Below are 27,527 nucleotides of genomic sequence, written 5' to 3' on the forward strand. Positions count from 1 at the left end.
CACACACACAGGTGAAGAGGAAAAATGAGGGTGAACAAAGGAAAGAACAAACTAATTTACACTGACCACTTTTCTATGTGTTTCTCAGGCCCATGAACCCGACCCCCAGGAAGACTGCACAGCACTGAAATGATTAGAAAATGTGAGTGTTTGGGTTTGTACAACTTTCTAATGACCAGCTTGATGGCTTGTCCCCTCCTCCACCACCATGGGCTTTTGAAAGTACAGTTAGCTAACACATTAACCTGAAAACCCATCTGCCGAACATGTGACCTACCACCCTTCCCCAAGACTCCTCTTTTGACCTTTGTTCTAAGGCATGCATGTCACTTTGAAAGATGTTGGACATACCAGCAGGGATGTCCCACTACCTCTCCATCTCCATCCCCCTAATTGCTGGGGCTTTCTGCTCTGGAGGCCACCCTGGGAATGAGGGTGACATTTGCTGGAGAGGCCATGTCCCTTAATACCTCCTACATATACTTACCATGCTGATTACAGGAATCGCCAAGAGGAACAGGACAGGTAAAGACAAGGATGTTCACCCTTGTGCTCATTATGACTCCTGCTGCCACTTATATTTGCTGATTTATCCAATTGGAAAAGAGAAACAGAACCACGTGAACACATGTCCTTTCTTCTTCCACCTTGGCAACTCCATATTTTAGTAAACTGCTTTTTAATTCAAGTTGGTCAATGGATAGAATGAAGTTAAATAATACCTTCTGCAATTATTTCCTACAGTGAACCCCTGCCACTGGGCTTGCAGAGGCTACTAACAAAAAAAGGGTGGGACTGGGTGAGCATGCAGGAACTTCCGGGAAACAAGTTTGGATGGCATGGCACTTCATGAACAGAAAGTAAGTTTCAAAGACAACCAGACCAAAAAACACAAAGGACTGCCTGCTCAGAACCAGTCTCCTTACTCAGAAAGGGGAGTGGGGGAGAAAACAATAGAAAAAAAACTGACACAAGAGGCAAAGGGTGAGGGTGACCTGTATTTTACATCCTCACCTTCTGTATACCAGCAAAAGCATGATAGTAACAGGACACATAAGTTATTATGGCTCTTTTATCAGTGAGTACTAAGTCTGTGTGGAGAAAAGAGAGTTAACCTCTTGGATGTGTTAATACCAGCAGGCTTCTGCTGAGTGCTTCCTCAGAGAAAGCAGAGGCAGAAATCTTCTCTTCACTCCCACACTTCTTAAAATCTCGGCTCAAAGCAAAAAAGTCATACCTGCAAAGTCACTACTCTCTGCGTAGTTTTGAGAATTGCCAAGGGCAATAAAGGACTCACCAGAGGAAAGGGTGTGGCTAGCCCAGAAGAGCCTGAACGAGTAGGAAAGGCACATCTCTGGGAAGAGGCTTCCAGAATTCTCACACACTTCCAGGCACATCCTACCACTATGCATGTGAAGGCGCAAGATCCGAGTGATCCATTTTGCAAGTCTGCAAGGAGCATGTGTATCCACAGAGCACACCAGGGACTCACCTCAAAACAGGTTCATGGTGGAAAACAAGGAAACAATTTCCACAACATTTTCAAAGTACGGTAGATAGTTAAGACGAGAAGAATGTCACCCATTTTCACTATAGGTACAGTTCATGGGTAAGTAGGCCAATTGGCCACTTGAAAAAGACCCACTTGAGTTCAAGGACCAACACAAATGACAAAATGTGAGGCTGAGGCAGAAGGAGGGAGGGGCAAAGATTCATCGAGAGGCATACTGAGAAGAGTAGGGGAGAGCTGGCCCCAATGTTCCCATGAAAGCACACAGCAATGAGAAAGCGTTCCTACAGCACAGTGGTGATGAGGTGTTCCCAGTGCAGACAGCACAAAGGGTAACAAACAGGTGGGCTGAATCTGTGAAGTAGTCACATTACAGTGTGCTCTTCCCCCCAAGGGAGTCACAGTCACAACTGTTCCTCGGAAGATTATAAAAATTTACTCCACAATATTAATAACACACTGTGTAAGTACTCTTCTGGACCATTAAAAAGAAAAGACAATGAAAATCAATGAAAGGAAGGCCAGGAGGTAGAAATAACTATAGGGTGAACATATCCCACTGACAAGAAAGATGATCAGAGGGATTCACACCCAGACTAAGGGAAAACAGAAGAACTAGGAAGAAGGATGTACGTAGGGCCAGAAGAATGATGATGGTGATCATGCTAATGGTCATAAATGAGTGCTTGAAGTTAGATTTGTCCTCAATTTAGGATAGTAGAGAGAAGTTACTGAATCAGAAGATGAATCTACTAATTCATCCTGGCTTTCAATTCAAGAACTCTGAGCAGTTATATATCACATGGAAAAGTCAAAGAAGAGGCCACAAAAATATGAACTTAGTTTGGAGAAGACAGATGCAGAAAGAGGAAAAGGAAGTTTTCTATGTTCTAACTGCCTTGCTGTATTGATTCCCTCCTCTAAAGAGCTTTGGAGAAACTATAAGTAGAATTTCAAACTGCCTTTAAATGTGAGCATTTGAACAGGTGTCTAATATGATAGTACAATTAATAAATGGGCCATGTCCTAGTTGAAAGATCCTGCTGTGGGTTGAACTGTGTCCCCCTCGAGGGATGCTCAATTCCTAACCTCAGTACCTATGAACATGATCTTATTTGAAAGAAGGGTCTTTTCAGATGCAATTGAGTGAAGCTGAGGTCATGCTGGAGTAGGAAGGACCCTCAACCCAACAGGTGTGCTTATAAGAGCAGACCAAGGCACACCGCAGAAGGTCTTGTGAAGACAGAGGCAGGAACGGGGTTCACGCTGCCACAAGCCAAGGAATGGGTGGGCTTCTAGAAGACGGAGAGGAGACAAGGTCCTCCTTTTCAGGCCTGGCCAGTGCTTTATTTCAGACACAACCTCCAGAACTAGGAGGGACAAGAATCTTTGTTGTTTTAAGCCACTCAGTCTGTAGTCATTTACAGAAGTCCTCAAAGAATCGTCAGAATAAGGAGAAATAGATTAACCACAGACTGTAATCAAGCTCTTTACTTTTCCCTGACAGAGCTAATTAGTAAAAACAGCAGACCATTAGGGAAAAATATTAATAATAAACAAAATAATGTATGAATACAAGTCCCTTCTAGGCAGAGTCTCATCCATCTCATTAGCTCCGACAGTAACTAGCAGAGGATCCTGCTTATAGAAAGTGCTCAACAAATGTCTATCGAAAGCTAAGGAGCCACAGATAAATGATATGAAATGTCTCCACACAAGTGCTTCAAATGCTGTGCCCTAGGCACAGCTCACATTAGCTCACCCCATAAAATGGCACAAAAAGTATTTGAAACAAGTCCCCAGAATGAGTGCTGCAAAAGTGCAAAATACACAGAAGTTTTCTCAGATCTAACAAAATTAAACTTAATTATATGATTAAATAGGAAAGTTTGTATGGTACTCTCATGGCTGAATGTTGCATATTTTACATTTAATTCTGTAACTTCTAGCCAGGAAAAAGGATTTTTTCACCTTAATTATGTCACAAAGATTTATTTGCTAAACTTGTCCCTTTGTGGTTAAGGAAAACACATTATAGTACCAAAAAAAATAAACATAGACAATCTTATTTTAAAAATTGTAAACTAAAACATTCTGCTTCTTAGCTAAAGCTGAAATATTTGCTGAATCCTTTCAATATGATTTTTCTGGGTTGCTTCTAAGCAGGAGATATTTTATATAGATTTGGTAAGTAGAAAGAAAGAAGTGAAGTACTTCAGGTATGTAGTTCTACAAAGTCCCCAGGTATAGCTGTAACATTTGCAGTCTAAAGATTTTCTGCAACACAGTAAGCACAATTTTCATCTCACCTTCAGCATCCAACATTTTAGGAATATCCAGGTGCTTCTCTGCAATTTCCATTGCCAGGTTAATGTTTCCTATGGGGTCATCCTGCATTAGAAAAGTTTTTTTTTTTAAATTACTGAATCAGGATTTATAAATAGTGCTTTTTATATCCCTCCCTTAGGGCAAGATGCCTTCCTACCCCTACACAACCATAACATGTAAGTAACTCGCCTTACCTTTTTCCCATCACTTCAAATATTTAGAGAAACATCAAAAATCACAGAAACCACACAATCCATGCACACTCCATGAAAGGTAAGCAAAAGACTTCAAATGCTTTGTGAGAAGAAGACAGAAGTTGTTAGAGAGTCTCTCCCTGATAAGGAAGAACACCCTGAACACACTAGAAGTTGTTTTCTAGTCTGAATAACATAGTTTCAATCATACCAAAAAAAAAAAAAATTATGAAAGATGCATTTTCCAGATCTGGAAGGTGATCTTGGAAAATGTTTACTCCAACATGTTGGTTTTAAACTCACAAAACTGGGGAACAGAGAAATGACAGGAAAGTGCTGCCGGGTGAGATGTTTAGCTCACTGAAGAGGTTACAAAAATCATATTTCTACGAGAATAAAGGCTAGAAGAAATTACAAAACCTTAAAATTGTACATGAATTTATGGAGAAAAATTTTGGGGAGAATACATTTATCTACCACTGTAAAACTAATTAAATACACATAACATAATAAATTTAATCAGCAGTGCTTAACTGAAATACTGAAAAACTAAAAGACCTAACATATCTTATTTTGATTGATTAAACAGACTAATTATAATGAATCTGAAATGAGATGGGGTATGACAGAAAAATCAGAACGAAAAGTAGGGTCAGTCCAGGGATCACTGTAATCAATTTTATCAGCAAAGCCGCTTAAACATTTTAGAAACTCAGTGTCTGCACTGAGGACAATCATTTTAATACAGTGGAATACTTGAAAAGCACAGGCTTCAAAAACGCATTCAATATGCTCAGTGAAGACATCAAACTCAGCTTCCTGTCTTCACAAAGTATACCATTATTTCCAGGCCAAAAATATTCAATTAACTAGTGTTTCAATAAAGCATATAACTATTGGATTGAAAGTAGCCATCTCACTAAGCAAATCTTACTTCACATTTTATAGATATATTTATGAAGCCAAACATCTGACTAAAACTTTTTTTCCAAAAAATATGAAAGACAAATTTTAAGCATCAAAAACACAGAGTAATGACTCTGACTTTGTGAGAGCTATCTCATTTAGACTGTAATTGACAAGAGATAACATGTTGCAATTAAATATTTCCCAGCTGAGTCATCTGGCCATGTGACCGTAGCCAGATAACCAAACTTCTCACTTTCTTGGTGTGCAAAACTGGGATAACAGTACCGACTTTGGAGTAAATAAATATATGTATGGGATTTTAATAAATATATGTATGGGATTTTACACGCATGCACATATCTGAGAACGCAAACACACATACATTTATTTGTAACAGTATCTGATGTAGTACTATGGGAAGTATTCATTGCTATCATATTATTATTTTTCCCTTTGTAGATGGTTAATTTCCATAGTTCTGAATCTTTTGTGATAAAAACTGAGCATTATAAACTGCTAGTGAAGCTAAGTCTATCCAGTCCAACTTTTTCATTCTGCAAATTCAACAGATACTTAGGGGGGAAATGTACATTGTCTACATGTTTAAAATATTTCAAGGTAACTTGGGGGTAAGAAAACATATGCATAGAAGAGCTGGGGAAAAGCTCCATTCCTGACTAGAGGATTGTAGTCTTTATCTGTAGGATGTAAACCAATTCTTCACATGCATCTTGGTCAGTACTGGTGGGGTGAGCAAGTGATAACTCAAGAGACAAAGTGAGCCAGGACATGTTCCTATGACTATCTACACCACACAGAGAAAACAGCATGCAGCAGGGTCAGGTTCCACATGGAAGCACACACCACATGTGAACGCCAGCTAAGTGTACCAGCACCCCAGGGAAATGTGCCGAACTACCACTGTGGGGATGTCCAACAAAAGCAGGCCAAGCAAGTGCTGGGCTGTGCATTTTCCCACACTGTTATTTCTAAGGCAGTGCAGACCTCCCATTCCCAAAAGGTTCTTATCCCTTTTTGCATCACATGTTACATTTTAAAACTACTGTTAAGGAACGAATAGGAAGCTGGCGTGGTGACACAAACCTGCAATCCCTGCATTCTGGGAGGTTTAGGCAGGAAGACTGCAAGCTCAGTCCCAGTCTGCACAATTTAACAATTTAGCAAAACCCTATCTCAAAATTTAAAGAATGAAGCCAGGTGTGTGAAGTCACCTGTAATCCCAACACTTGGGAAGCTGAGGCAGGAGGATCACTGTGAGTTCAAGGCCAACCCAGGCTATATAGTGAGTTCAAGCCCAGCCTCAACTACAAAGCAAGACCCTATCTCAAAACAAAACGAAAATGAAAAAAAAAGAAAACAAACAATCAAAATTTTAAAAATGAAAAAGAAAAAACGTCTGGGAATGTAGCTCAGTGTGAAGGCCCTGAGTTCAGTCCCCAGAACTCCTCCACACACAAAAAAATCAAAGTATTGATCTGAGACCTAGACACACTAAAAAGTAGGCTTAAAGGGAGAACTAAAGATTTCTAAGTTCAACTTTCTGAAAAAATAAGTAAAACAAAAAAATTACCAAAACTTCTTTTCTAATGTGACAATACGTTATCAACTGTAAGATGGTTATGATTAGTTCAGGAGTGAGAAAAAAGTTATCAATACTGAGTTAATATATCTGCAAGTAAACTCTCCAGAAAGCTAAGAGGAATTTTAGAATATGTGAATCTTTCTTACTCCTAAATTTTTAAGAACGGTATCTAAAGCCTTCCTAGGAAACCAAGCCCAATCATCAAGCTTCCATGGACAGGGTTCAGCAAGAAGGCCTGGCTTTTGGTCCCATCCTGCCAAACAGGTAAGTGTACTCCCTGCTAGGTGAATGTCTGCCCTGGCAGATGAGTGACTGGTCTGAGAGGTGAGTAGCCTCCTTGGCAGGTGACAGGTGACTGGTCTCCCTAACAGGTGAGTATCCCCTAATGTTAAGTGTTTTCCTGGTTCTTTCCTGCCATCATGGGAGAAGCTCACTGGCAGAACAGCTTTTCCTGGGGACCTTGCTGTGGGCAGCTAGGATCTATGCAATTAATGCTGATGTGCTCATTCTCAGGACGACATGCTGGACATGCTGAGCGCAAGGTGAGGACACTGCATGCCGGGCTACCCAGAATGACCTTGTTAAGCTTGGAGTAGTCAATGAGGTCGGGCCGGTGTCTGTGGATGAGGGCACAGAGTCCAAGGCCATCTTTCCAGCTTCGCAGCGTGGAGGAGAAGAGGAACGTGGGTTAACAGAGAGAATGTAGCAGGCACGGTCTGCTCGGTGGGGTGCGGTTTCTGTCTGGCTACACTCCCTGAGAGAACTGTCCCCCTTCCCTGTCCAGCAAGCTGATGGCCCCTTAGAAGTCCAGTTTCACCTTTCCCACAGCAGTTCCAGCCAGATTGTCTCTTCTTCACTGGCCTTACCCTGTGTCTTGCCCCAGTGGGGCCTGTGCTAGCATAAATGACAACAGGAAAGAAGGTGTCTCCACTGCTGTCCCTGCCCTTCCTAGGCCCTCGGATTTTTCCACTGTCTTCTCCAAGTTACCTGTTCTGGTTCTCACCGCTGAGGTTGTCCAGTGTCTCAAGGACATCTACTAGGCTCACGTCTGGGAGATGCTCTTTCACTAGTTCTTAGGACACCTCAAAAGCCACCACTAGTTCTCAGGTACACCTCTATCCCTCATAAGGTTACTTTTGTCTTCATTTTATGTAAAAGGCAAAGGTGCCAGGCATGGTGGCACAGGCCTGTAACTCCATCACTCTGGGAGGCTGAGGCAGAAGGACTAGAAATCTGAACCTTGCATCTGGACAACTTAGGGACTTGGTGAGACCCTGTCTCAAAAATAAGTGGGGATGTAGCTCAGTGTGAAGGCCCTGGGTTACATTCCCATAATGAAAAAAAAGGGCAAAGGTATGAAGGTGAGGGGAACACAATGAGCAGGGTGGACCCCAATGTCTAGCCTGTTTCCTGTAGGCACAGGCACTAATCGCTTCTTGGCCGTTGTGGGGTCATGAGGGCTGGTGACAGCAGTGTTAGTGGAACCTAGGCATAGGAGTCCTATTCCCCAAAGGGTTGATACAAGGAGGCCCTGGTAGGAGTTCTAGTTCTCATTGTTAGGAGCTTGCGCTTATGTGGGGCCAACAGAAGCCCAAGAAGGTGAATGAAAGCTGCCTTGGAACTCTGCTATTGACTCTGACAGGAGGGCACAGTGCTTCCTAGCTCCTCTCATCTGCCCAGTGGCAACTTCTGGGGACAGGGAAACTTCTTTTCTCCTCTGTCTTCATGAGTCCTGGCTCAGTGCTGACACCTGGTAGATGTCCTAATCTCACCAATCTGTCATTGTGGTCCTTCCTTTCTCTCATCAGCCACCATTTATGTTCACTCACCATCCAAGGGGTGAAATCATAACCAACTCTTCCCCTATACAGGACAATGACAAAAATCTGCATGACCAAAGCAGTAACAAAACCATGGTCTTATATTATGTCTGGATTTTGTCCATCCCATTTCTTATAATCTTTCAAATGTTATTTTCTTACTTCCCTTGAATTTGGCCAGCAAAGCTGATGGATTAAGCATAAGGGACCAGGATGCCACAGATGCATGAAGTCTGCAGTCTGCTAGGGTCCCTAACGAGCAAGCACCCTACCTGCTGCCTTCTCCCACCACCAGGGGAAGCCGAAGTGAGATGCCCTGCACTTAGACACAGTGCAGTCTTTTCAGTATCCCACACCTTAATGGATCTATTTCCCTTGGGTGCCTTTTAGCATCCAGAATTCTAAGCCTCTGTTCTCCTGCAAACACAAACTGCTGCTCTGAAAGGAGGGCGAATCTGGTATGGATAATCCTGATTCTCTTGGCCACAGGGTTCCAAGAAGATGTGAAGGGCCTCTAGGGCCCTGTACTTACCTAGTGTGGAAGTTTTGAATGTTCACATTTCTGTAAGGAGCGGTTTTCCTCTGGCACCAGAGCAGCAGACCTTCTTTGGCAGATGTTTCTGTAATGATAGCCAAGAAAGTGTGCACAGGGAGACACACTGCTTAGTTCACCCAACTCCTACTTGCCTTTGAAACAGGCCTCTCAGGGGCCAATCACCAACACACCACCTCTCCTCCCAGCCTCTGCAGACAGATGGGAGCTGAGACACTGATCCCAGATATGAACATTTAGTGACACTTAGGGGACTTCAAAAGGACCAATCGAAAGTGATAACATAAAAAATAATAAAGCAAGACTTTAACATGATTGGTAACTTACTTTTTATTTATTTTTGTTTTTTGAGACAGAGTCTTGCTGCGTAGCCCAGGCAGGGCTCAAACTCATGATCTTCCTTCCCTAGTCTCTTGAACATTGGGATCACAGGTGTGCACCACAACACCTAGTTGATAACTCTTTTTAGAACAAAAATGTTAACTGAAAAAACATGTGGATTCTGCACTATGTGAGATGATAGTGGAGACATTAACAGTTGTAGACCAGAGACTGTGTGGATCTGGAGGACTAGTGGGATGCTACAGATCAATTCCTGCCTCTCCACTGACTACATGCTTAGAATATTAGGAAAGCTTGACCCTGGGCTTGAAGTGAGTTGATAGAACAATCTGATTCTTTTTAGTAGCTTAGTATTTATGCACACAACTTAAAAACACACAAACATAAATCATGAAATTCTAAATCAAAAGAGTACAAATCACACCAAAAGAAACTGTGTAGTGTCAGCCAAATGACCTGTCCTTCATCTTGTAATTTAACTGTTAAATAAATGGGATTCCCAGAGGCCTCTGTTTATTTCCTTTCCCAGTGGTTTTACCATACTTAGAGAGAGTTACTGGTAAATTTTAGGTTTGGCCACGAGTTTGGGACAGGTTTGAACAAGCCACCAGGAGCTGTGGTGGCCAGGCCAACGTGCTGCTGATGTCTGTGGCTGCAGGTGGAGACATAGGGTAGACAATACCAGCTGCAGACTGTATGCTCTCTGGGGACATAATTCCCCAGGGTGGCCCACCCAAAGATAGGTGGGAGGATAGGCCTTGGAGCTGGGCCATCCTACCTGCTGAGGCACTGGGAATCCCTTCAGGCCGGGCTGCATCAGTGTCAGCACTGCACAGCAGACTCAACTCTTCTTCCCAGCCGGCATGGCTTCCAAGAGTTCTGGTCAGAGGATTCCTCAACCATCTGCCATTTTCACCCCTTTCTCCCATACAGACACTTCCTCCAGGAAATCTCCTGCACTTCTAGTCAGTGTCTCCTCCCCACTACCACTAATTTGTACTTTTTAGACTTAAACATGAATGCGATGGTATTTAGAGATAGGGCCCTTGGAAAATGATTAGGGTTAGATGAGGTCACAGGGTGGAACTCTCAGGTTGATATTTCTGCCCTTGTGAAAGGAGAGGTCAGACTACTCTCAGTGTCTTATGTAGACCTCCCATACCTCTCTGTCTCTCTCTCCATCTCCCTCTCTCCCTCCCCTTTCTTTCCCCTCACCACGTGATGTCTCGGAAGAAGGCTGTGAGCCAGGAAGAGGCTCTCACCAGCACCAACCGCAGCAGCACCCTCACTTTAGACTTCCAGCCTAACTGAAAAAGTAAATGTCTGCTGTTTAACCCTTTAGACTAGAGTATGTTTTTATGGTGATCCAAGGATACTAAGGAAAATTCTACTATGTCTTGGAATTTGATCATAGAGGATGTAAGCCTACACAGATCCAAACAGCTCCTGAAAGTCACTTACACAACCCAGGAAGCTACCTTTGTTTTTGAGACAGGTTCTTGCTATGTAGTCCAGGCTGATGTTGAACTCACTGTCCTCCTGCCTCAGCCTCCCAATTGGTGGGATTACAGGTGTGTGCCACCACACTCAGGAGGGTCTGCCTAATTTAAAAGCTAATTTAGAAAGTCCCTATAAGTATGTGCATCCTTAACTAACACTGGGCCCTAGGCTTCCATCTCAGGTGAAATGGATTTCTTTCAAATCAAAATAAGTAGTCTGTATTTACTTATCTAAATTATCCATTTAGGTTCAGATTTTTCTTTGACGGAGAACTTATATAAAATATACATACTCTCAAAGCTTCATGCACTATCAGAATAACTTGAATGTCTCCTGATCCTGTCTCTTACCTAATGCCTTCTGGTTAAGGAAAAAGAGCGCAAGTTCTAAGACTTTATTTAAATATTAATGGGTATAGATGTTGAAATATGGGGCTCCTATATTAGCTCTTCTGCTATGTATTTAACTGCTTGGCTTTGCAGTTGTGACCAATGTAAGTTAAGAAGAAAAAGTATATGGGGGAAATAATTGGCTATATCTTATAAAGTTTAAGCAAAACTTACCAGGTTTGAAAAGTAAACAGAAGTAAATCAACAAAATCCTTAACACTTGCTAGTGATGTTTAGCTCCACACATCAAGTTCCATCTAATTTCTATCTGAACACATCTGATCACCCTTAGGCTACCGATGTCCAACAAGGTTTTCTCCTGATGTCGTTGGTACTCTAGTCAAAGCTAACCCTCTCGTTTTCTTTCTTGGAAGCGAGCCACCCATCAATTTACTAAAGGAAACTGCTTCTCAAAATATTCAGGGTTTTTGTTTTTGTTTTTGATTTTGATTTTGAGACAGAGTCTCACTATGTAGTGGAGGCTGGCCTGGAACTCACAGCACTCCTCCTACTTCTGCCTCTTGAGTGCTGGTATTACAGGTGTATGCCACCACACCCAGCAAAATGTTCTGCAACAACATCATTTCCTACATAATTTACACCATTAAAACAAAGTAAATTTTCTATAGATTAATGGAAATTTTTATGCCATAAAACTAAAACAAATAAAAATGTAAATTAGCAAATTAACACTATCTGCTATATTGGACATTGAAGAACATCTTCCAAGAGGGACTTAGGTATGGTGACAATGAAATCACTACTTTTTAATGTTCAATTTCTTAGTCTTATGAAGAACAGATGCATACATTCTGTGACATTTTACAAAACACAGTGATTTGACTATCTTATTTGGGGTGTGTAAATAATAACTTTGGGGAAACTCTGATAATACCATTTAACTATATCTGAAATAAAATTTAAGTTTAAAATTCATATTATCACCAATTCAGAATTTGTAACAGGGGCTAGGGTATAGCTCGGTGGTCATACTCAGCATGTACAAGGCTCTGCATTCAACCCCCAGCACCTCCCCTCAAAAATTAACCAATCAGGAAAAAAGCTGAGGTCAAATCCAAGCAATCCCTTAGTATTTGCTAGAAAAGGATTTGCTGCTAGCCCAGCTAATGTGGTAGTGTGAACAAATATTTAAAATACAGTATTTATTCTTTAAAGCAGATTCAACTGTTGAAATATTTAAATTTAGCAGTATATAAAATATTAGAGAATTACAACAAAATATTATTTTTACTTAATTTTAAAATTTTTATTAGTATACGTTCACAGTAACAAGTTACTTTTATTAAAGCAGGAGCTTTTAGGGAACATTCTGTGATTTTCATTAGCATAAGGGAACACATTTTAATAAAACTTCATTGTGCAGCAGTTTTCTAGTTCAGAATATTAATTCAAGCTGGTTGTTATACCTGAGCCTGAACTGAAGCTTTAATGTGATCATATCTTAGTTTAATTTTTAGGTAATACAGTGGCTCTTTGGTGCTAAAACAGAGTAATCTAAGTGAAATTAAAAGCTAGTTAAAGGCAAGCACTGTAGGGTTCAAATCACCTGGTACAACAGTAGGTTAGTTCTTGGTTCTTAATGCTTATTGGTTGATGAGTAATTAAAACCACTAAAAAAAAAAAAAAAAAAAAAAAAAAAAAAAAAAAAAAAAAAAAAAAAAAAAAACAACAAACCAGAGTCAGGGCATCCTCTGATCTGAGCAGAATTATAAATAGTGCCATCACCGCTCCTCACTCATGTACTTGGTTGTCTGCTGAGTTACAAAGTCAGGGGAGGCTGATTCCTTGGACAATCCACCTGCCTCTTGAACACATTCTGTGGTATACATGTTGTAATTTGAGAGTTAACTAAGCAAAGTTCTAATTTTAAGAATGTCAATTTGACATTCTTCAATAGTATGGAATTTATCAAAATACTTGGGAATGTAGTGGGTGTAAAACATGAAAGTTTTTTTATCTTCAGTGGCAGTCCAAGGATGAGCATTCTGTTACAATGACACAACAGTTGTTAGGCCAAAAGATACAGGGACAACAGAGATTTTGGAAAGAGGAAGGGAAGAGGAGAGAAGTAGGATTGAAAGACTGGCTGTTTCTAGTATTGCCAAAAACAGAAAAGGAAAAGAAAAAGAGCAACGAAGAAAAGAAAAGAGACAAAGGAAGGAAGTGGGGAGAGAGAGGAGGGAGATGATGAACGCACTTGGATTGAACGAATTATTTTTGCATCCCCCAAAATGTGTTTTGATTGTAAGTCTAAAGATCTCCGTCACAGTTGTAAATTAACGAGCATAACAAGCAGTTAAGAAGCTTGATAAATGCTCATTTTAAAACTCTACTTCTGTTCTGAACATGTGCTCTTCTTTTTCAAAATGACTCTACCCCCATGACTGAAACTGAGCTGCTGGGGTCTTTTCCCACACAAATATATAATTTATGAAAACTCAGCTTGCACGCCTTTCATTCAATCTGTAAGTGACTGTTCAATGTTACAACATCCTATTCAAATGTTAATTTGCAAGCTTGATTTCCAGATTATACAATTAGACTTTTAATGGGGGCTTTACCTTCAACTGAAATATCCTGAATAGCAAAGCGAAGGATGATGGTCCAGATCATACCCAGGGTCATTTTCACATTGCCATCAACAATCTCTGTAGGTGAGAAAAACAGTTAATTAATGGAAAGATACCATAGTCAGTACTTTTTCCTATGGATAAGACTGGTTTTAGAGCTGTAAGAAAAATATACATAGAAACACCAGTTTATGTTTTTCTAACCACCACAGTGGGTCTGGTTATAACTATGCTATTCATAACCAAATGTCTCCAGTTTAAGTGAATTCTGAGTTAATCACAAGCACAAATCTTGCATACATAGTGTGAACCAGCCAGGAGTTTCCAGAGTTTTAAGACTATGAGCTAAGGTGTTTTGTTGTTTTGTTTTGAGACAGGGTCTTGCTATATAGGTCAGGTCTCCCTTGAACTCACCCTGTAGCCCAGGCTGACCTCTAACTCAAAATCCTTCTGCCTCAGCTTCCCAAGTGCTAGGCTTACAAGTGTGTACCACCACACCTGCCAAGTTAAGGTTTTAAACAATCAAATACAGACACAGTCTTGTCTCTACTCTGATTCTTTTTACAGTCATCCCCAGCTGGTGGGAGCAAGACTGCTGTGCCCAATGAGCTACAACTAGTCCCTGGGGGCCTCCAGATTCCCAATCTCTTAGAATGAGGAGGCCACTCCTCTCCTTATTAATTAGCTCATATTAAGAGGCCTCGGGATTTTTACATTCTTCCTTTCTTCTATAATTGATATAAAAAAGATGCAGTGTTATATTTGACTCTATTCTTTACAAATAAGCCTCAAGCCGGGTCACCCCTCCTGGTACCATTTCTTCTCAGGTCTGCATGCCCCATTCCTTGCAGAGGGCCTGGCACAAGGCTGCCCACATCACGGTGGAGGAAGGTCTGAGGTCAGTGCAGGCCACATGTCACACCTCTCACCTTCAGCCCCAATAGACACCAGTTTCACGCCCTTGCTGGCTATGTAATCCAAAGCCTTGTTGACATTTGCAATCTTGTGGAACCGCATTTTCCCTCTGTCTGGTTTGGGTAGCCTTTCCCCTGTAGGAGGAGAAGAGAACAGTGCGGACAGAGTCACTGCTTGGTATGGAATCAAGATGGTGAAATTCAGAGCCCTGGCTTTCCTTAAGCAGAAATCGTTACTCAAATGTTTCTGACATGTCCTGGTTTCTCTAAATCACAGGACAGATGGAACATTAGAGGATCAAGACCAAGTTTATCAATGAGGGGCCACAGGATTTAGGCTATGTGCTTTTCAGGTTGGCTGGGAGAGTCTGGTTTGGCCCAGGAGCCCTTTCACATGTGTAAAGAGAGAAGCCCGTTACCCTCCCTGGAGCATTTGGAGTTGCTGGCTCACTGTTTGAGGAAGTCGGGCAGCCTAGTTAAAATTGCAGCAGTGGCTGCCAGGGCTTGTCTTAGACACCTGGTTATGAAGATATATGGGTTAGGGTAGGCTCACCATCCTCCTTCCCAGGCACATTTCTGCAGGGCTGATCCATCCTGTCCAAGCTGAACCAGTCAATTTGAAACTTAGGGCAAACCAAACTTCATAGGGAGCTTAACTCATGTGGTCAGAGTGCTGCTGACATGGACACTGCCACCGTGGAATCAAGATTATTTCTAGGACGCCCACTAGCTGGAGTAACAGTGAACAGGGCAGCAGGGTGGACAGTCATATAAATATAATTTTTTCTACTCTTCTTTTCTTTTGAGGTGGGTAGTGTAAGCATTAGTTTAATAGGTCCATTTTAAACAGAATTTAGTCCTTTTTCTTTAGAAGAGAAAAATAACTCCAAGCAGATTGCTCTTTGAAAAGATTTTCCTTGCCAGTAATACATGTTCTTGCCCAGCCACGTTCAACAATAACTTATAATGCAGTCATCTTTAAACAGATGCTGACTTATTGAGTACACATTTAAATACAGGACTGGAGTATGTGCACCTACCTGAGATGACTTCCAAAAGCAACATGAGCTTAAGGCCATTCCTAAAGTCTTCTTCAATGTTCTCAATCTGGGTGCCAGCTTTCCGCAGGTGGGAATTACACCAGGCTGTGAAAGTCTGCAAGGAAAACAACATTCACTGAGTGTGGGCCCACCCATGCACCATCAGACCCCCACCTCGTGGACAACTCGACACCCAACACAGTCCAGAGGGTCTAAGAGGCTGGAACTGCCTGCACCTTCTAATAGAAAACAGAATGTGTTGGAAAGAACTGAAAACCTGAAGGTATGATTTTAGTAAAATTTCCTCCATGGAGACAAAAACTCATGAATTTGCTATTTCAGCTGGAGGATATTTTGCCTATAACTAAAAAGGCCCCCACATTTACACCTGTAACTTCACCTTCTGAAAAGCTCTTCCTCTGTAGGAAAGAGACTAACTTAGGATGTGCTTTATTCTCTGCATACAACAAAAATAAACTTGCTTGCAGAATGGATGCATAAATAATGTTAAAGGAATATTCAGACATCTTTCTTTAGAGCAGAGGTGGGCGACATTGTAGAGCAGAAAGGAGAGGCGAGGCAGGATCCATAACCACTAATTATCAACTAATAGTTTATCCTGGATAAACAACAGTTTTAAGCTCTTAACTAAATCAATTTAACAAATTTGCAGTATAAACATTTAAAAAATAACAACAACCACTTCCTATCAGTCTATTCCAGGCCGTGAGCTAGGTGGTGGATTTCAGGTAGAACTAGATGCAACCTTGCCCCTGAAAAGCTTACCATCTAATCAGGTTACCAATCACTAGGGCAATCTTTCACAGAAAATGAACCATATCTTTAGTGGCCTCTAAAGTTATTCTGTTTATTTTTCAAGCTTCTTTTAACTTGGCTCCCACTTGTGCACTATTTCCTGCCAAAACCAGATTAGAAATGCTTCTGGCAGCTGCTAAGAATGCAAACTGTCCCCTTGTATTACAACAGCTGCTGGGCTTGGGGACAAAGTGTCTGACATGCTAAACTGAGGGTGGGAGGCAGGAGACACACAGATAGGGTTTATCTTCAAGATGACAAAACCAACCTCTCACAGAACATTCAATATTATTCCCAGGAGGATTAAAAAACACAGTGACCGTAAAAATGATTTTCTTGGGCAATAAAGCAGATTTTCAAGTCTAATAGCTACTCATTTGAAGAATTATGTGATGGCACTAAGTTCAAGGGCCAGAAAGAAAAAATGTAGCCATTTCTTGGATTTACAATAATAAATTGTATTGTGAGAGCCTAAATGAATAATTATTTTCCCCAAAACACATATGAACTTTAATCAGGTCTAAACAAAGGAATATTCTAGATGTGTATCCAACCAATGTGGCAGCCCTTTGCTACAAGTGGCTATTTAAGCTTAAAATTAATTAAAATGAAAATAAATTATTTAGCCCCTGTGCTGCACTAGCCATCCTTTTAGTGCTCAGAGATCAGGTGTGGGATGATGTAGCTGTAGAACATTCCCACTGTCACAGGGTTACTCAAGATAATGAATGGTAGGTTTTTGAAGGTAAGAATCTATTATTACTCTAAGAATCTATTACTTCCCTTGATGCATAGACTCTTTTTAATTTGATATAACCTAATTTATTGATTGTTGGTGTTATTTTTCATGTAATTTGGGTTGTGTTCAAAGTCCTTGCCTATGGCTAGGTCTTCAAGTTTTCTTATTTTTAGCAGATTGTTTATTTTAATGTCTAGGTCTTTGATCCATTTTGATTTTATTTTCGACAGGGTGAGAGATACGGGTCTAGATTTAATCTTCTGGATGTGGATAAGGCATTTTCCAAGCACCATTTATTAAACATGCTATTTTTTCTCCAGCATATGCTTTTGATCCCTTTGTCAAAGATTAGATGGCTGAATGTACCTGGAGTTGTTTCTACATCCTCTATTCTGTTCCACTGATTCATGTGTCTACTTTTGTACCAGTACCATGCTGTTTTTATGGCAGTGTCTTTATAGCATAACTTGAAATCCAAAATTGTGGTGCCTCCTGTTTTCCTCTTATTGCCTACGATAGGTTTTTCTACAGAATGGGGAAAAATTTTGCCAGCTATTCCTTGAACACAGGACTAATATTCAGAACAATGATGGCAAACCCTTTAAGAGTTTTCAATGATATAAACAGCCCACTGCAGCACATATGCTATATGTTTGCCACTACTGATCTATAATATATAAAGAACTCAAAAAAATTAGACCTCTAAAAATAAAAGACCCAGTAAAAAATGGGGAACTGAAATGAATACACTTCTTTAAAAAAGTAAAAATGGTAATCACCTGAAAAAATGTTCAGTATCTTTTGCTTTCAGAGAAATGCAAATCATAACAACACTGAGAGTCTATCTTACTCCAGAAAGAATGACCAACATCAAAAACTAAAAAAGAAATATATTCATGAGTTATGGCTTGTATCTAGATGTTCCTCCAAAACCTCATGCAGTCATAGGTGGGGCTTTTTCAGAGGTGGGTGAATCTAAAGTGTGTGGTGCTAAAATTGATTTATGGTGCAATGCTAGGCTCAAGGGAACTAGGATTAAGGGTGTGAGTGCTACCTGCCCTTAGTTTGATAAGAAAAATGCTGTTAAGGTTCCTTGTTGCTTGCTACTTTGTGGGCATCATGAACTATTCTCTCTACACTACCCCCCTGCCAAGCCACCCTGCCTTAGAGCCAACCTCTACAACTGAAATCACTGAAACACTATAAACTGTGAACTAAATATACCTTCTCTCCTTTAACTTTGGGTGTTGGGTATTTTGTCTTAGCAATGAGAGAAAAGTAATTAAGACAAAATTTGGTACCACATAAGTGGGGTCATTGCTGTGACTATACCTGGCCATATGGCTTAGGAGCCTTTGGAGCTGCTTGCTTGTGGGAAGGGGGAAGGGGAAGAGTTAGAAAAGTTTTAAAGAGCCAGCTGAAAAAGTAAAACTGGAATGCCTTAGGGAGATAGGAGATTCTGGTCAGAGCTCAGAAGACTAGAAGACTGATAGAAATTCTGCTGGTAAAGACCAGGCCTGGGAGGTTTCTGCTGGAAAGAAGGACCAAATTAGCTGGTGTGTTATACCTTGGTAGAAAGTTTGTTTACATTATGCTCTTGTCCAGAGACTTTGCCTGAGACTAAGATTAGGGGTAGTGGACTAATCTTGCAGAAGAAATTTCAAGGCAGTCTAATATTGAGGCTGTGACACAGCTGCCAGATCTATGTTGAGAATCAAGAGCAAACAGGTCAGCAGAATGATTCAAAACAATGTGAGTTTGGCCAGAAAGGAAGCTCCAGTAAAGTTGCAGCCTGAAAAGATGGAACACAGGAGAAATTGGTCACTCAAAAGATTAGCAAGGAAAAGCCAAGTATTTCAGAAGACAACAGAAAAGATGGCCTGAGAGCAGCGCAAGAACCAGCAGGACTCCAGCCTTTGCAGCCTCAGAGTTGCAAAGATAAAAGAATTTGGTTTGAGGAGAGAGCTCCAGAGGACCATGTTCCAGAATGGCAGCACACTAGAGAATTTCTTCCTCAGGGTTAGGTTCACAGTGCTCAGGGATCCAGACACTCAATCCCTACAGCCAAGAGACAGGAATGCCTTGGCTACTACTCCAGCTGATGGCAGACTTTGGCGTCATCCATGTGGTGCTGGATTTAGGTGTATGCAGAATGCAAGAGCTGTGGAGTCAGGAAGGCTTCCATCCAGATTTCAGACGAAGGCCTGGGAGGCCAAGCAGTATGCCCCTGAGAGGGCAGTGTGTGAAGTTGTGAGTGTGAAGGCAAAGGAGACCCCAGAAGTCTGGAGAAGCCAGGAACATGGATCATCTGAGGAAAACTGCAAGAAAGAAGCAGAGTGGGCCCAAAAGAGAGGCTATGGGAGCTATTACCACCAGAAGTGCCATAGGGGCACAGCCACTCAATCCTTTTAGAGTTCATATCTTGCCATGGATTGCTTTGGATGTTGTACATGTAACTACAGGACTTAACATTTGCCCTGCTGGATTTGAGACTTGCTTTGGTTCCTTTTTATCCTCCTATTTATACCTTTTGGAATGGTAATGTTTATCTTGTGCCACTGTATGTTGGGAAGAGTTTAAATTTCTTTCCATTTGTGCAGGGGCTCACAGTTTAGTTTGCCTTAAATCTTAGAGGAGATTTGAGATTTGAACTTTAAGAGTTGCCAAAGTCCTTACAGTTTCAGCAACTCTTAGAGATGGATTAAATGCCTTTTGTGTGAAGAAACATACAAGAGTCTTTGGGAGACTAAGGGTAGGATGTTATTGTTTGGGTCTAGATGTCCCCCTAAAGCCTCATGCAGTCATAAATGGGACTTTTTCAGAGGTGGCTGAATCTAGAAGGTATGATGCTAGGATTAAGGGTGGGTGATTACTAAATGAGTCCACTGATTGGTTTGGCATTGCCATAATCCTGGTAGCCTGGATACAATACAAGGGACAGGAAGAGGCTTGTCTTCTCTGCTTATTGCTTTTGCTGTCTTCTGCTACCAAGAACTGTTTCTCCTCTGCCATGCCACCCTGCCTTGGAACCAGCTGATGATGGCTTAGAACTTCTACAAATTGTAAGCTAAATTAAACTTTTCCCCTTTAACTTTGGGTGTTGGGTATTTTGTCTCAGCAATGAGAAAAGTAACTAAGAGAGTGAAGTTGTGGGGATAAAAGAACTCTTCTGTATTGTTGGTGGGAATGCAAACTACTACAACCATTATGGAAATCAGTACAGGGAATCCACAAAAAATTAAAAACAGACATTCCATTCTACCCAGCTATACCCCTTCTAGGCATCTTCCCAAAAGAGTTAGATATTATAGTGATAAATGCATATCCATGTTTATAGCAGCACAATTAACAATAGCTAACTCTTGGAAATATCCTATATGATCATCAACAGATGAACAAATAAAGGAAATGTGGAAAAAGGATTAAGATATGATATGTACACGTACCAACTCCTCATGATGAATGTAATCATTATGTATTGCAAACATGTACTAATAAAATTTTTTTAAAGAACCCATTATTTATTTAAATATCAATTGTATGTATTTAACTTTCTGAATAGATAATGTATTTCCACAGCTCAAAAACCAAGTCAATGTGGAGGTCAGTCTGGAGATTCCTCAGTGGACTAGGACTGGAGGTCCCATTTAACCCAGTTATCTCCCTTTTGGGTATTTTTCCAGAAGAACTGAGGGCATTGTGCCACAGTGATATATATGTACCCATGTTTATAGCAGTGCAATTCGTAATAGCTGAATCAATCCAATACCCATCGGCTGAGGAACAGATAAAAGGGATGTGGTATTTTTATATGATGGAATATTGCTCAGCTGTGAGGAGGGATAAACTCAAGGCTTTTGTGGGTAGGTGGATGCGACTGGAGACCATGTTCATGGGTGAGGTGGATCAGACTCCTGTGTGTGGGCATTGTGTTGTCTCCCTAGTGTGCGAGCCTGAGGGAGTGAATAAAATCTGAGGGGTGCAGTGGATTTTGTGAAAGGGGAAGGGAGAGCTGGTCTGAGGGAGAAGAGAAAAGAAAGAAGGAAGGGAAAAGATGTGTATATATACACACACACACACACACACACACACACACACGATGGCTGAGATGACTGTACTACTGGTTTCTATTGGTTTATTGAAAGGAACAGCTAATGTTTAGTTGCTTGATCAATCTTCCATGCCTGTGTCTGGTTATCTGGGTGGCCAATTTGAAGATAAATATGTGTAGTACAATGGCCACTGTTGATTTCCCATCACCTTGTTTGAAATTCTGTATCATTTTTTGTTGTTTTTGTATTGTTTTGTTTATGTCTTTGTTTTGTTAATTTGTTTTTGTTCTTTTCTCTTTAAAATAAAATTTTTAAAAATCAAGTCAAATGAAAGGTAGAAAGTAAAGACTCTTCCCCTCACCTTTGTTCCCTCACAATCCAGTACCCTTCTCTAGAGCAAAGGGCATTAATTTTCAATGTATTCTTCTAGCCACAGATATGCACATAGGAACTCAGACATGTGTAGCTGTTTTGTTTTGGTTTTGGTCCCTTTAACATAAATCATAGTATACACATTGTTTTATATCTTGCTTCTTTTACATACTTAAGAAATGTGACCTAGAGATCATTCTCCATCAGATTATTCCTTTTTTTGTGACTACCTAGTAGTAGACTGTACATACCATATTTCATGTAAGTGCTTCCCTATGGATGGGTGTTTAGGTTGTTTCCAGATAATTACATTTTTATGGTAAAATCATTGTAGGCCCCTTTTTCAGTAATCAAAACTACTTCAAATGGTGGTTTTTGTTTTTTTTAACTAACAAATATTGAGACTAATTTTCTACAAGACATTCCTCATTTAATGACTGAGTTATAGTACTGCAACTAGGTCATTAATTGGTTGTTAAATGAGGAACTGTATAAAGTATTACATTATAATATTCAGAACAAAGAAATGGTCAAAGAAAACTCCAACTTGATGACTTTACTTTTATTTGCATAACTCTTATATGCAGTACTTTAATGTATAACAGAACATTTCAGTACTATATAAACAATGTGTACTGTACAGAAAAAAGACACTGAGCCTCTATAAATAAGATGTACAGAACTGTACACAAAAAAGAAGATGAACTGTAAGTCTAGGCAGCAGGTTGTACGTCCAAACAGTCATTAAACAAGTAGGTTGTTAAATGAGGAATATCTGTAAATGATGTTATAGGAAAGGTACAATGAAAACAGCAGGTTGTAACTCTTAAAGGAACTGACAGATATAGACATTTATGGAGTTGCTGTTATTTAATTCTACTTTAAAAAGGGCAAGTACAAAATGTAATCAAAATATAAGGTATTTGCACTTTTAAAAATTTATTATAGTAAAAGATATATTGCCATTAACCTCCCTCAATACACTCCCCTCAATTCAAACACATTTATGCCATCATTCTTATCACTGCCTGAAGCACTTTTGGAAGTCCTCTTTCATGAGTATTTTTTTATGGCTGCCACAGTGTCCTGAACTGAGTCAAAGTTTTTACGGAAATTTCTGTCAAATAAAAATATTACAGTATGTCTTAATCCAGCTTACTCACCAGATCTAGCACCATGCTACTTCTGGCTCTTTCCTAAAATCAAAATAACCATGAAAGGTAAATGTTCTGAATGGGTTCAGGACATGGGGGCAGTCAGGCTGGCACAACTAAAGATACTGACGAAAGAGAGCTTCCAGAACTGCTTCAGATAACGACAAGAATGATGGAGAAAGTGAGTTCAAAGTGGGAGTATTCTGGGTGGGTTAATAGCAATATGTCTTTGCTGTAATATATTGTAAACACGTAAACATTTACAGTATTTTTGGATCATACCGTGTATTGATGGGATAAGTCACCACACCTTGTATCTAATTATTTAAAAGCCACATAATAAAAGTATCAGACATATTTCTGGACACAACTCCATGGTCATTCATGAAATTATGAATGTCTCCTGACCCCCCCAGTAGAATATTGAAAGTATCTAATACTACCTTTTAACAGCTATACCTGGAATGAAGATAATTTACCCTAAAAGAGTAATTCTCTTGTGCAAATTCAGAGAACAAATTTAATCTAAAAGATCAATTTACTTAGTTGAGTTAAGCCTAATGAAGTTTTTCTATCTTTAATGAGTTCTGTTAAGAGCCAAAAAGGTGGTGACTAACCAACTTAAACATGGAAAAAAGACTTTCCTGTAGCCCTTGCTTACAAAGAGGCCAGTGCACCCTGAAAAGGAATTTTAAGCTTTATTAGAATGTTTACTTTTCATTCTTTTTACATTTTTAATTACCATGGTTCAGGAAGACTATTTCTATGTATCTCCCATAACTGAGGTTTCTACGAAAATCCTTTTGATCCAGGGTGAGATACAAAGAACCACAGCAACAACAAAACCCCACACATGTTGCCAGAGGCTTGAGGACTTTCTTGCTATGTCAATAGTAACATGCATTTTAAGGACCTGGGATGTTCCAATGGAAGTGCAGGTAGGTCCACATGATTTTGGAGGGAGGCTTCTTGGTTGAAACCAGATTACCAAGCCATATGTCCTTGCTGCAGGGAAATGGCACTCTATGAATCAGAAACAGCCCATCAGGGAAAGAAACCAATGACTCCCCACTCCATAATTAACCCAGAAGCTGCAAGGCACAATGAGATTGCCCAACATCCTCCTTTTCTTCTGAGTGAAACCTTCCTTTATCTCTCTATTCCCTGTTCCTCTGACCTAGTGATAAATGAAAATACTCTTAGTATCTCAAAAAAACCAACACATAAAGATGTTTCAGAGCCACACAAAGGGCACTAGGATGGGAAAACACAACACCACTAGATATAAAACACCAATCTTCTTGGTCCTTATCATCCTCCAAAGAATCTAAGATAAAGCTACAGGAAAAGCACTGAAGCCACAGAGAGAAAAGAAAAAACTGTAGTGGCTGTTATCGCATGATGTACAAGGGATAGTTGAAACCTATGGTGAATATTTTAATCTAAAAACTTTATTATAGTAAGATACATTGCCATTAATCCACCTCAAAATACACTCCCTCACTTCAAAAACACATATCCCGCCATTCCTGCCGCTTCCTAACGCAGTTCTTGAAGTCTTCTTTCGTGAATGTCTACAAATTATGGTAAGAAATGTGAATGCTGCTGCTGAGTGCCATCCAATAGAAAAATGGACTCATAAAAACATGGTGTCTCTTCATTCACCTTATTCACTGAGTCTGGCACAATGTAATTTCTGGGTCTTTTGCAAAGTCAAAATGCCCATGAAAGGTAAATGTTTTGAATTGATTCAGGACATCAAGGCAACCATGACAACACAGCTAAAGACACTCATAAAAGAGGACTTCCAGAGCTGCTTCAGAAAGTAGGAAGAATGATGGGATAAGTGTGTTTGAAGAAAATGGGTATATTCTAGAGGGGATTAATGGCTATGTATTTTTTACTGTAATAATTTTTTTCAGATGTCATTGTATTTTTGGGTCACACCTCATATGTTCCTAAGACAACCGGAGCAAATGCTAGCATCTCTTTCCTAAACATGAGGAATCACAATCCCTCAGTCACTGACCAGAACGGGCAGTCTGTGGCATGGGCTGGTTCCCACCGCCTGTGGGGCCTTCCTTGTATGCAGATAGATACCCTCCAAGCACAGAGGGCAGAAAAGAGGGCCTGAAGTGAAGGCCAAGTGCCAGGACTCGTACTCTGTTTTCATTCTGTAACATGGAAGGAGACTCAAACTGTCAGTAGTCTCTGCCTCTGCTATATTTCTGAACATGACCTAGAGGCCCAGAAAAGTCTCTGCAATCCCTGAAACATGGTCATTGAGAAAAATATCAGTTGAAGGAGCCTCCTAGTTTTATTTGTTGGCAACAAGTGCTAGCCCCATCCAATGGCAGGAAAGCACACTCCATCTTTCATAGAGTACTTGTAAGCAAACTCCTCAGTCCATGAGGACTACAAGATTATTATCTTTCTCGCAGCAAAATTATATTGTAGGACAATCAGCACATGTCCTCAATGGCAAAAGGTACTTATGTCCTAACTGAATTGGTGAGATCGACTTGTGTTGTTCAGCTGCTATGCATTTGAACTTGGTTTCTTTTTAAATTTATTAAGCCTTTTGGCATTCCACTTGTTCCATGGGGTAAAGGTAGCAAAAAAATGTTTAATCCAAATGAGTTATGTCTGTAACTATGTATATCATTCCTCTTTGACCACATACATGCACAATCCTACCTTGGAGAAGGGGTGGTGGAGGTGGGGACACAGCTGGACAAAAAGATCAGTCACGAGTCTGACATGCTTTTCTCAATGAGTCTGGTTCATCTTTCAGTTACTTCTTTTGGCAATAAGGTTCTAAGCCCAAACCAGCTCTGGTAAGACTATCTGTTATGGCTGGGGATTTAGCTCAGCGGCACAGCGCCTGCCTGGCAAGCACAAGGTCATGAGTTCAATTCCTGGTACCGGAAAAAGACCAAAAAAAAAAAAAAAAGACTATCTGTTCAATCTTTTCCTTTCCATGTTCTCCAAACAAAAAAATTGGCAACATATTTATAAATTCCCCTCATCATTCTTTAACTAGCATTTTCTTTAATAACAATTACATTTTCTGAAATAGAAATTCATTAGGTCTTTTCCAAATGAAGTGATCTGGGGGTCTGCAGCAAGCCAGCTGGGGGCAGATAGCCTGAATCACTTGTCACATCTAAACCCACCAATTATTACATGACAGATTTGTCTTCCAGGTCAAAATGGCCTGGGGAACTATCAACATGTTCTATTATTTTGAAATTGCATATTATTTACTTTCCTCAAAGAATCAAGAAGCTCATTCTGTGGGTTCTAAGCTTGTCCTGACACTTGCCCCAGCCTATATCCTATGAGGGGACAACCAAGTCCCAGGAAGAACAGGTAGGACAGGCGAAGCCTGCTTCAGCCTATAGTCATGGCTTAAAACTCAGATTCTATTTTTGACTCTGACACTATGCAATTATTTGCCCTTCATGTTCTGATGCTTTCCAGTGTTAAAAAAGGGACATGCATTGCCATGATCAGCATTATGAAAGAGCTCAAAAGGTTAATGAGAGGAGAAAAACACAGACATGGGCTCTCCAGTGCTACCTGTCAGGATGGCTCTGAATACCTCTCACACGACACTACCAAAAACCTCAATTCCGTTAAGCCAACTTTCTAAAAAAAAAAGAAAGAAAGAGAAAAGGCTCCATTTTCTATTTGTAATGATGAGTCTAACAGTGTCTTCTTTTCTACTTCACAAATTCTCAATTTGCCAAAATCACTTTTAATGGCTCTCCTGGTTCTTTATAAATGCTGCAAGAGCAAGGGGGCTCCAGGAAGCTGACATATATTTGAATCTTCAAGGAAGGTGAGGGAGGTTGGAGTTGCTCCTTGGAAGCAGAGGAGCTTGCTGTAGCCTTAGTTAAGAAGACTTGCTTCCCCAGAAAATGGGTGGCCTAAGCCTTTCAGAGGGTCTAAATTCCTGCCATCCATACAGCTGGCAAAAGCAGAACTGCTTGGTTCACTACAAAGCTTCACTTCTCCCAGTGAGAAAGTCCCTAACAATATATACACATCACAGGACAATGACACGGGTGATTCTGTAAATGCAGCAGTAACTCCCCCGCCCCCACAAACCATGTGGTCCTCCAGACCCATGTCAGAGATTCACAGTGTGGCCTTAACATTAGATATTCAAACAGCTATCTTGAAAACATCTAAAAGAAGTGTTAACTCACAGTCATCTTGGAAATGACCTATCTGTCCCTCAACAGATGAGTGGATAAAGCAAACACGGTATTTATACACAATGGACTACTCCTCTGCCATAGAGAAGGATAAATTTGAGCCATCTGTAGGAAAACTGATGCACCATAATGCTAAGCAAAATAAATCAGACAAAAAAGGTTAAATACCATACAGTTTCTCCTATAGGAGAAACCCAGTATTAATAATTTGATGAGTAAACTGAAAGATAGATTATAAGAAAAAGATCTTTTGGAGATGGGAAGGGGATCTAGGGATGGAGGGAGAGGGGAGGAAGGGAGAAGAAGGAGAAATAAAAAGCATTAAGATATAGTAGATATATATACCAACTCCCTATGACAAATGTATGTACTCATTATTTATTTCAAATGTGTTAAAATTAAGTAATAATATAAGTGCAAAGAAAGTGTCTCTGCTGGCTGCTACATGAACATCCAGAGGCCACTCACACTTCCCATA

The 27,527-nt window shown here is 40.3% G+C and overlaps 1 protein-coding gene across 1 annotated transcript in view; it reads right to left on the reverse strand.

Annotated features, from left to right (window-relative positions):
- The window catches only part of Actn2 (actinin, alpha 2), a 71,128-nt gene that overhangs the window by 25,573 nt on the left and 18,028 nt on the right, over nucleotides 1-27,527 (reverse strand). The window contains exons 2-7 of the mRNA XM_005404929.2: nucleotides 15,694-15,808; nucleotides 14,669-14,788; nucleotides 13,731-13,817; nucleotides 8,897-8,984; nucleotides 7,122-7,200; nucleotides 3,820-3,901 (exon numbers count right to left, since the gene is read on the reverse strand). Coding sequence (XP_005404986.1) covers nucleotides 3,820-3,901; nucleotides 7,122-7,200; nucleotides 8,897-8,984; nucleotides 13,731-13,817; nucleotides 14,669-14,788; nucleotides 15,694-15,808 — 571 coding nt within the window. The remainder of the gene's footprint in view (nucleotides 1-3,819; nucleotides 3,902-7,121; nucleotides 7,201-8,896; nucleotides 8,985-13,730; nucleotides 13,818-14,668; nucleotides 14,789-15,693; nucleotides 15,809-27,527) is intronic.

The sequence above is a fragment of the Chinchilla lanigera genome, unplaced genomic scaffold (assembly GCF_000276665.1).
Source record: "Chinchilla lanigera isolate Chin_1 unplaced genomic scaffold, ChiLan1.0 scaffold00091, whole genome shotgun sequence".
In the NCBI taxonomy this organism is placed as follows: Eukaryota; Metazoa; Chordata; class Mammalia; order Rodentia; family Chinchillidae; genus Chinchilla; species Chinchilla lanigera.